Raw genomic sequence first — 9,994 nt, 5'->3', positions numbered from 1 at the left:
CCCGTGCCTGGATGAGGACACAAAAGACCAGCCTGCAAGCTGATGCTTTATTTTACAGTCTGATTAAAACAAGGGTAGATGAACATGTATACAAATGTTCTTGTTTTGGCAACACTTGCTGCACCTCCCACAACCCATTAGCTACTTCGGATGGAATTAGGGAGGGCTACAAGGTCAGACTTAATTATGCTAGGAGAGCTCTGCCCTCCAGGCTGGGACTTGTTTAAGGGACTTGACCTGCCATAGGTCAGCCCAAGGCTTGACCCTAGAGCCTCTCCCTACATTGTCTGGCCCAGGGCTGGGCTCATGGCCATTAGGGCTGAAGGATGCATGTCTGGAGTTTGGCTCTGGGGCTGCTGGTTAGGACCCACAGGTAGCACCCAGCCCTGGCTCTGTCCAGGCGGTGGGAGGGGGTGCGGGGGAGGGGGGGTTCTAGTCAGCCCTGGTCAGCGTAGAACCCGAGTGGCTCCCTGGGCCGAGTCCCACCCACTTCGCTGCAGAGACAGGGGCGGCCAGATTCCACTGCCCAGGGCGTAGTTCACAGCATTGACTGTGGGCACCATTTTGGCAATGAGAGCGGACACCTGTTATCGCAACACACCAGGAAAGAAATTGCAAAGCCTCTGCCTATCTCCCTGGTCCCACCTGGTGATCCCCTCCACCCCCCAGGGCCCCATCACTGTCCTGCTGCCCTGTCCTCTCCGATTAGCTGTCCATGTGTCTTGTCTGGGAGCACATGGCTCTGGGCACAGCCTTAGTCCCTGGCTCCAGAGGCACGTCACCCTCTAGCCGTCTGCCCTGTCACCTCACCTGAGGCTTAGGCAGCATCAAGCAGCTGCCCTTGTGGCCTGGGCGACAAGCACAGTCCCAGTGAATTATGGGTATTTAAAGGAAGAGAGAAAGAGAGACTATCATGGAGGTAGGAAAGCAAGAGAGAGACAAAGGTGGAGCGAGCCCAGGCTCTGGCGCTGGGGGTCCCTTACCACCTGCAGCCTGGGGGGGATGAGGGCCGTGCCCGCGAGGGTTGCACAGAGATGCAGGAGGGAGTAGGGGCCCCAGCCAAGCAGCAGCGTCCTGGCTGGCAGAGTGGTATTCACCTGGGAGAAATGGGCACGAGGGGGCATGGCCGCCCTGATGGCTGGCAGCCCAGGCAGCCAGGGACCATGTGGGCATGTGCAGACTGGCACGAGGCCAGGCTGCAGGAAGGCGCTGAGCTTGTGGGGGAGCTTGGGGCCCCAGGGGCCCTTCTGCCATTTCAGATGCACAGCCTCAGCCTGTCATGTAAGCTTGCTTAGCCTCAGTTGCCTTGTCTGTAAAATAGCCAGATTCTACCTGACTGGCCTAGAGGCAGGGTCTGGTCAAACCTGGCCTCCCTGAGTATGTCTGTGTGCACAAGGGTCCCTGCGTGGCCCTCACACCTCAGCCTGGGAACCAGCTCTTCTGCAGCTGCACTGGGGTCCTGGGCTCAGAGGGGCCGCTTCCCACGCTGGAGACACAACCGGGACAGGCAATGTGGTGCCACGCAGGGGGCTTCTCGCTCTCGATCTAATTGTAAGAGGAAGTTGCCATGCTCTCCTCTCACGTGCGCTCAGGCGAGGACTTGTGAACCTAAACCTCGGTGTCTGTTTCTCTAGACTGTGTTCCTTTCACAGAAGGACTAAGCAGCCCTGGCCCTTCCCCAAGGTCATGGCGACCAATCCCCAGCACCCACAGGAGGGGCGCTCTCGCCCTCCCCTGGGACAGCTGCATTGCTTCTGATTGTTGAAAACACAGGAACCCCATTGCATCTGCCACGCCCCCAAGCAGCACAGAGTCCTCTGCTCCAGGGTTAGGCCTTACCTGGGGGGTCCTGGTCCTCCCGAGTTTCTGTTCCATGAGCCGATAGGAAGTGAATGTGATGAAGAGGGGCAGGAGGAAGTTGAAAAAGGCCATGACGAAGAGGAAGCTGGTGAAGTTTCTGCAGACAGAGGGGAGCGGGAGGCTGTCCCTCAAGGGTGAGAGCTCCCCGAGTCCCTCCGCCTCAGCTCCGGGCGGTCGCATGAGGGAACTGCTCCCACGAGATGGGAGCTCAGAGTGTGGCCACTCCCCGTCCTGCCTGCACTCCCCTCAGAACCAGGAAGCCACCAGGCCTCCTAGACGCCCCAAAGGAGCCAGGGAGCTGGGTGAGGGTCCTCCTTCACTAGCTGTTGCCCATCCAGGTGCCCAGCTCAGTGTGTGCCCCCAGCATGGGGGGTGGGCACTTCTGTTTGGAAACCATGTTTACCAGATGGAGATGCCAATGGACCAAGAGGAAGGAGCATTCCAGGAGTGTTCCTGGCACAGGGATTTTAAAGGGGCCTGTGGATGGCAGAGACTGGGCACTGTGTCACTGAAGAAATTGCTGTGGTCATGGGAGGTGCAAGGGCCGACCCTTCATTAAGAAGATACCATGTCGCTGGCCAGTGTTGAGAGTTGACCTATGAAGCAGGAGGTCACAGTTCAATTTCCTGTCAGGGCACAGGCCCGGGTTGTGGGCTCCATCCCCAGTAGGGAATGTGCAGGAGGCAGCCAATCAATGATTCTCTCTCATCATTGATGTTTCTATCTCTCTCCCGCTCTCTGAAATCAAGAAAAAACACATATTTTTTAAAAGAAGATACCATGTCACCTTGGTCCTGTCCACTAAGGGCAGGTGGGGGAAGGGGTGCCGGAAGGATGGGCACAGCCGGGGAAACGCTGCCCAGAGTGCATGGCAGGTGCTGGGAGGACCCAGGGTTCTCAAGTGGGTTTCGTCAGGGGCAGACACTTCATGAGCAAATGTGAGTAAACATATAAAGCAGCAAATGCAACACGGCTCTAGTGGAGAGGGCAGCTGGAGCCCATGTGGCCCCTCCTCTCAGTCTTGGTCTCCCAGGGGCCCCGGGGGGGGGGGCGTGGAGAGACAGGCAGTATTAGACATGGCTCCCTGACAGCGAGCCGTGTGCATCCACTGTCTCTCCAGGGCTGGCCCAGGGCCTGGCTGCCACAGAGGCTCAGGGGATTTAGAGACCTGAGCACCTTGCCAAGGAGGTTCCTCCCAAAGCAAAGACTGTGACATTCCCTGAATCCATCGAACCCCAGGGCAGGACTCCCTGTAGAAAGCAAGCAAGTCGAAGCTCCGACGGCTGACTGCTGAGATGGCCAAGGGTCCTGGGCTCAGCAGCTGCTACCACCAACCAGGCCAGTGCTCACAGCCGGCTGCTGCCAGGCCCACCTCTGCCCTCACACCGCAACCATGCGTCACTCAGCCGGTCAGAGTGGGTTTCCCTGCCCACCGTCAGCCTGCAAGTGGGCATCACAGCTAAGGAGTTGGGATTGCCTGGCCAATGTTGGATTTTCAGCTATGACATCGCTGTCCCCCGGAAGGGCGCCTCCAGCCTCACCTGCTCCCCCTGGCGTAGCCCAGACTGCAGCAGGTCCCCAGGGGCTCGTAGTCATAGTGGCCCCAACCCAGGAGGGGCAGTGCTGCCCAGAAGGCCGAAGACAGCCACACGAAGAGCACCAAGGAGGCGGCCGTGCGCCATGCCAATCGGCTGCCTGCAGGGAGGAGGAGGGTTGTTGAGAGGAGCTGATGGAAGAATAGTGGGCTTCGTGGTTGGGCACAATGACCAGAAGCAGCAGTCTGCTCCGGACTCAAGAGCTCTGGGCATGGGGTTTGGGCATCTCAATGCCACGGGTGGAGGCTAGGTCCTGACAGTGTTCTTGGCCCCAGTGGCCTGACCACCTCCACCTAGATCCCTCACATCCTCACCCAGCCCTTCCCTCCAGGGCTGCGTCCTGGTCTCGCTGCAGAAGGCCTTTCCCAGATGCCTTCTCTGTCCATAGCTCATGTTCCTCTGTGGACAGGACACCAGGGGGATCAGCAGAGAAGAGCAGGTCTACAACCCCCTCACCTGACACTGATTCCACGGACACAGCCCCAGATAGAGTTGGCTTGGATATGTCCCCTTCTATGAACTAAATCTTTATGCTCCCCATCCAAAATTCATACCATGAAGCCCCATAACCATGTGGACTTTGGGAGGCACTTAGGTCCCAAGAGTGGAGGTCCCAAGATGATGGATTAGTGCCCTTCTATGAAGAGATAAGGCCCAGCCAGTGTGGCTCAGGGGTTGAGCATCAACCTATGAACCAGTAGGTCACAGATTGATTCCCAGTCAGGGCACATGCCCAGGTTGTGTGCTCAATTACCAGTAGGGGGCGTGCAGGAGGCAGCTGATGGATGATTCTCATCATTGATGTTTCTATCTCTCTCTTCCTTTCCCTTCCTCTCTGAAATCAATAAAAATACGTTTTTTAAAAAGAAGAGTTAAGAGAGAGATGATCTCTTTATCCTCCATGTAAGGACACAGCAAGAGGCAGCACCTGCAAACCAGGAAGAACCTCTCCTCAGAACCCAGCTGTACTGGCACCTGACCTTGGACTTCTAGAACCAGAGAGAGAACTTTCTGTGGTTGAAGCCCCCTGTCTGTGGTGTTTCCTGGCTGGCTAAGACCCACAGTAGTTACAGTGGCACAATGATTCAAAGACATCTTGACCCGTGTGTTGCATTAGCCTTTTTGGCTTTGGAAACAGATGACCGAGGTGCCCACCTAAGGTCACCTAGGAGGGAGTCTTGCACTCAGCCCCACCTGCCCCTCCGCCCCTCCCTGCCTAGTGCTGCGCACACCCTCCGGAACAGAGGGGCCTTGGTCTAGGACTCTAGGCCCTGACACCGGCTCACTGCCGTGTTGAGACGGAGAAGCCTGTTGCTCTCTGAGAAGGTGTGCGTGTGTGTGCACATGTGAGAGTCCATGTGTGTGTGAGGTGGTTGAAGAAGTTTGGGGGGGCAGGGCTGGGATGGTGGTGGGAGAGGAGCTCCAAGGTCAGATGGGACAGGAGAGGCCAGAACAAAGGCGATGTTTTGGTCTGGAGAGAAGCATGTTGTGCTAGGGGCAGGGACCGAAGCATAGAAAAATTACTGATTGCTTTAAAGAAACAAAGTGGTATGATTGAACCCAGCCAGGTGTGACCCCGTTTTCCTCCTGAACTTTTTACTCTGCCAGTTAACGCTTTGTAGTTTTTGCAAATAAAAGCTTTGCTGCCCTCTCAGTCGGTACTGCAGCTGTGAGGCTCCCTTGTGAGGAGGTATGCACTGTAGTCGCTGGCCAGCTTAATAAATTTAAATTCTGAGTCGGTGGTCTATCTCGCTGATTGAACCCATAACAATGTGACTTTGCCAAGGGTCAAGGGTGTGTATGTGTTTGTGGCAAGGGCAGATCTGTGGTTCCAAAGGGGCCGTGCCCAGGGCTCCAGGCCATGCTGACCACGTACCCCACAGAACCTCCATTGCTCGAAACGTGGAGACCGGGACAAGGGAGAGGAAATCTCTGAAGGCACAAAGGCCAGGCCGACTCCCAGCACAGCCCCATCAGCTGTGGCCTAGACATGACCTCGCTTCTCTGAGCCTCTGCTTCCCAGTCTGCCAGCTGGGCATTTGCCGTGGGGTTCGCCGTGGGGTTTGCCATGGGGTTTGCTGTGGGGCTTGCTGTGGGTTTGCCGTGGGGTTTGCTGAGCCACTGCTCACCGAAGCAGGTTTGTATGCTCTGAGGTGAAGGGGATTCTAGAGAGCCTATGGGTGAACATGGGTTTTGTATTAATGTGTATTAAAATTATAAGAACATTAAAGCTGTGAGGTCACAGATATAGTTTAGAACAAGAATAAAGCGGGTGTTAGAATTTTAAAAGCGGCTCACCTCTAAAAAAGAAATATCAAGTAAATAACAGCAGGTGGTACACTCACATGGCCAATTAAGAAGATGGCACTTGACAATATGGCTTGGGAAATGGAGAGCTAGACTAGTTTTCATGAAGCTCTGGCATGGCACAGGCTCCGTGGAAGTGTGAGGTGTGGAGTCACATGCCCAGCCACACACACGTACACATCACCTCTCTGCTCCCCAACAGTGCCTGTCATCAAGGACATTTTCCGTATCCATGATCTGATTTGATTTACAGGATAAAACGGAGATTGGTTACAAAAATCATCTGGTAGAAGAGGAGACTAAGGTTCAGAGAGGACCCCTGACTTGCCTGAGGCTACAGCAAGGGCACAGACAGCTTGTCCAGCACATGCAGTCTTCCTCCTTGCCTGGTGCCCGCACCCCACCCGCGTGGACCCCCCCGCCCGCCCTTGAATTGGGAAGCACTGAGCACATTTCCATCCCGATCACCCTCACTGCCTGGGGATCCCTCCTCCTGGGAGCCCCAAACACATACGGGTGCAGTAGTGATGGTAGCGCCCCCAGGCGATGGCCGCGCTGCCGCAGATGCTGGCCAGAGCAGCTGCGAAGCCCTGGAAGCCGTGAGCCTGGCAGCCACCCGAGCCGTAGGGCCAGCGCCTGCGGAGACATGGGCACAGGGACCCTCCCTTGGCCTCTGCCACCAGCCCCTGCCCAGGAGCAGCATGGAGGCCCTTCCTTGACATCAGCCCATCAGCCCAGCTCCTCAGGTGAGGCCAGTATGATCTGTTTTTCCTATGAGGTCCCTTGGGGGGGGCGTGGTGCAGGCTCGGGCTCAGCCCCACGGCTGCCCACAGCTCCTGTTGAGCAAGGTCTCACCCTTTATTCCATAGATGAGCGAAACTGAGGCTGAGAGAAGGTAAGGTGCTGAGCCAAGGTCACAGAGCCGATGAAGGCAAAGTCAGAGGGAACCCCAGACCTCCCAGCTCATGGCCTCGGGAGCCAAACAAGGGTAGAGCTTCAGCAGAAGCAGGAGGAGGTCCCAGCCAGGAGCCCTCACTGGCTTGGACCCAGGCCATTCACACCAGGGGGGGCCAGCCTCCACCTGCAGGAGCCAGGGCTCAGTCCCCCTAAGACAGTGGTTCTCAACCTTCCTAATGCCACGACCCTTTAATATAGTTCCTCATGTTGTGGTGACCCCCAACCATAAAATTATTTTCGTTGCTACTTTATAACTGTCATTTTGCTACTGTTATGAATCATAATGTAAATATCTGATATGCAGGATATATTTTCATTGTTACAGATTGAACATAATTAAAGCATAGTGATTAATCACAAAAACAATACGTAATTATATACGTGTTTTCCGATGGTCTTAGGCGACCCCTGTGAAAGGGTCATTCGACCCCCAAAGGGGTCGCGACCCACAGGTTGAGAACCGCTGCCCTAAGAGATCTTGGAAACACCCACTGGGGCCGAGTGGGAAGACCCGGATTGCCCAGAAGGAGGTCTCAGGCCCTGTGAGGTCCGGTTTGCTTCCCCGGGGCCAGTGATGGTGTGAAGCTATTCACAAGTCATAGCAGTCATACTTCCAACCACCACATGAGTTAGGTAATAAGACCCAGTTTAGAGAGGAAGCCAAGAGGTGGGAACTAATGCAGCCAAGATTCAAACGTGGGAGCCGGTGGCAGGCCCGCTCTCCGCCCGGCAGCTGCTGTGGTCAGGCGGACAGCTCCTGTGCTCCAGGAACTGCTGCGGGTCTGGGGTTGGATCCAGCCCAGCTCAGCCTGTCCCCCCAGACCCCCCCCCCAGCCCTGGTCAGTTTTCTGTTAGTAGGAGAATGCTCAGTGCCCAGAGGTCAGGCCGGGGGCAGGACCCAGAGGTCAGGGCCCAGGGAGGGCAGTACCGGAGGAGGCTGGCCGTAGCTGCGGCGAGGGTGTTCAGGCTGACCCCGCTGTCCGCCAGAGCCAGGCTCAGCACCAGCAGGCGGCTCGGGGTCCGGAGCTCCGGGCTCGTGCAGAAGGAGAAGATGGTCAGGCCATTGAGGCTGAGGCCGGCGAGAGCTGAAAGGGAGGTAGGGGCTGGCAGAGGGGGCTTGTGAGGCCGCCTGGGTCAGAGCCAGGAGTGTGGGCTGGGAGGAGCCTAAACAGCCCTCTACCCGCCTCCCACCCCCCCAAGCCCTCACACTCAGCAACTCTCAGTGAAGCTTGTCCAACACCCCCAGGAGGGCTGGCCTCACAGGCGAAGCCATGCGAGCACCCTGCTCATACGGCAGCCGAACGAGAAGACAGCGAGGAAGGAAACCAGGCCAGGCCGGCGCCCCGCCAACCAGCCCAGCGGGCGCACGGACAGCCCCCCACAGCGCCCCGCCAACCAGCCCAGCGGGCGCACGGACAGCCCCCCACAGCGCCCCGCCAACCAGCCCAGCCGGGCGCACGGACAGCCCCCCACAGCGCCCCGCCAACCAGCCCAGCCGGCGCACGCTGCGCTTTGCAGGTCCTCTCCTGGTCTTCACTGGGCACTGTCCTCCCGACTCGGGAACTGAGGCGCAGAGACCCAGCTAACCTGCCCTAGTAAGTGGTGCCACTGGGAGTGGAGCTCAGGTTTCTCCAGTTCCAGTGCCATCTCTATGCGGGGAGCCCGCCAGGGAGCGGCTCTCGGCTCTCGGAGGGGAGGCTGCTGCAGCGCTGGGTGGGCGGGGCAGGCAGACCTGACCTTGAAGTTGGCTGGTCACTCCCTACCCATGCTAAGCCGCAGCTTCTCCCATCTAAGCGAGAAACGGGGAAGCATCCTGCCTTCAAAACTGAGCACTTACTAGGAAGACAGGGTGAGAGAGCCTTCTGGAAAGAGGAGCAGCGTGCACAAAGACGTGCCGTGGTGGTGCAATGTCAAGGCGTGTTCAGGGCACAGGGGAGCTGGGCTGCAGCTTCCCAGGAGAGGGGAAGCGTGGCCGGGCCACCAGTGGAGTGTGCCCACTCCGCTGGCGACTCTCGTTGGGTGAGAAAATGTGCAGATTATTTCCGATCAAGGGTTCTCCCCAGCAGTCTCCTCTGGCTGGCCCGCAGCCCAGCTCTGGCCTCAGTGAGCACTGTGGGGATGCGGGGTGAGGCTGGCACCTCATGGGCCCCGTCGCCCAGCCATGGGAGTGCTTAGGGCTGAGAAAAGGAGGTGGTGGCAGGAATGGGGTGCGGAGAGGTGTCTGTCTCAGCTGGTGCCCTATGACCCCTTCGTCCCCACACACCCAGGAGGCCAGGGCACCGAGGGCCAGAGCTCGAGTGACTCGGTTGCAAGCACACGGGTGGCAGTACTGTCTCCAGCGCCTACTGGGGCCTGATCTTACACAGATTCTCAGAATCTCCAGGGAGTAAACAGTTTCCGTGCTGGAGGGACAGTGCAAAGGCTTGCAGCTGGTGCTTGGTTGCGCCCTGGTCGATGCCCCCTCTCAGAGGCCCTCCTCCCTGACCCTCTGCTGGCTCCTCCGTCTCGGCTCCCAGACTGCAAGTTGCATCTCCCCAATGCAGCCACCAAAAGCCCCGGGGACCCCGCACAGAGGGGGCTGGGGACCTCTCCTTGCCAGCCTCAGAACCGCAGCCCAACTCTGGGCGACCAATGGGCCCCGCTCTGCCCGGGCGCCTGCTCACCTTCCACCAGCAGCACCACCCCTACAGCCAGCACCTCCGGCTCCCCAAAGCCTGTGGGCAGGGACCCGGCCTCTGCCATCTCGCTTCCCTTGGCCCAGCGCTTCTCTGGCTCCTGAAAAACAGACCCCTTCCTTTTAAAGGGCCAGTGGACACACGAGGGCCCATGGGGGGGATTATGCTGGGCCTTGGGCTCCTTCTTGCTGCCCCTCCTCCCGCAGTGTCCTCTGGGCCAGAGCAGAAGGAACGTCCCCGCTGCACAGGGCAGCCTTTGTGAGCCAGCCCAGCAGGGGGATTAGGACCGGACTTGCAGCTGAGCAGCTGAGCCGAATTAGAAGAGTTGCATAACCAGGGAGGGAGGGGAGCAAACGGAGGGGTTTGCAGCTGTAGCTGTGCTGAGAACTGGTTAGGAGCCAGGTCCTGGTGTGTTCGTCGGTGCTGACAAGCTGAGCGCCTGAGCATGTGTGTGCACATGTGTCCACATGATCACATGCGTGTACTCATAAGTGGGGGAAAGGATGGTGGCTAGGAAGCCACCTGTTGTCATAGAAAGAATACCAGCTGGGGCCAGAGACTCGAGTTCTGGTTCTGAGTCTGCCATCACCTAGCTGTGTG

At 58.0% G+C, this 9,994-nt stretch overlaps 1 protein-coding gene across 1 annotated transcript; it reads right to left on the bottom strand.

Moving 5' to 3' along the window:
• Positions 1-446: 446 nt before the first annotated feature.
• On the bottom strand, positions 447-9,461 carry RGR (retinal G protein coupled receptor). The gene is made up of 7 exons (XM_036355872.1): positions 9,383-9,461; positions 7,648-7,804; positions 6,277-6,398; positions 3,402-3,555; positions 1,840-1,957; positions 984-1,097; positions 447-584 (listed from the first exon to the last, which is right to left on the bottom strand). Exons 1-7 carry the CDS (start codon positions 9,459-9,461, stop codon positions 447-449), a joined length of 882 nt encoding a protein of 293 aa, XP_036211765.1.
• Positions 9,462-9,994: the final 533 nt, after the last annotated feature.

The sequence above is a fragment of the Myotis myotis genome, unplaced genomic scaffold (assembly GCF_014108235.1).
Source record: "Myotis myotis isolate mMyoMyo1 unplaced genomic scaffold, mMyoMyo1.p scaffold_m19_p_24, whole genome shotgun sequence".
Lineage (NCBI taxonomy): Eukaryota > Metazoa > Chordata > Mammalia > Chiroptera > Vespertilionidae > Myotis > Myotis myotis.
The sequence above is the reverse complement of the archived record's forward strand: the minus strand, read 5'-3'. Positions and strand labels throughout refer to the sequence as shown.

Coding starts and splice junctions, on each gene's coding strand:
- RGR (XM_036355872.1), bottom strand. CDS start 9,461: ATGGCAGAGGCCGGGTCCCTGCCCACAGGCTTTGGGGAGCCGGAGGTG. Junction 7,805..9,382: donor GGTGGTGCTGCTGGTGGAAG/GTGAGCAGGCGC, acceptor CCTCCCTTTCAG/CTCTCGCCGGCCTCAGCCTC. Junction 6,399..7,647: donor GCTACGGCCAGCCTCCTCCG/GTACTGCCCTCC, acceptor ATGTCTCCGCAG/GCGCTGGCCCTACGGCTCGG.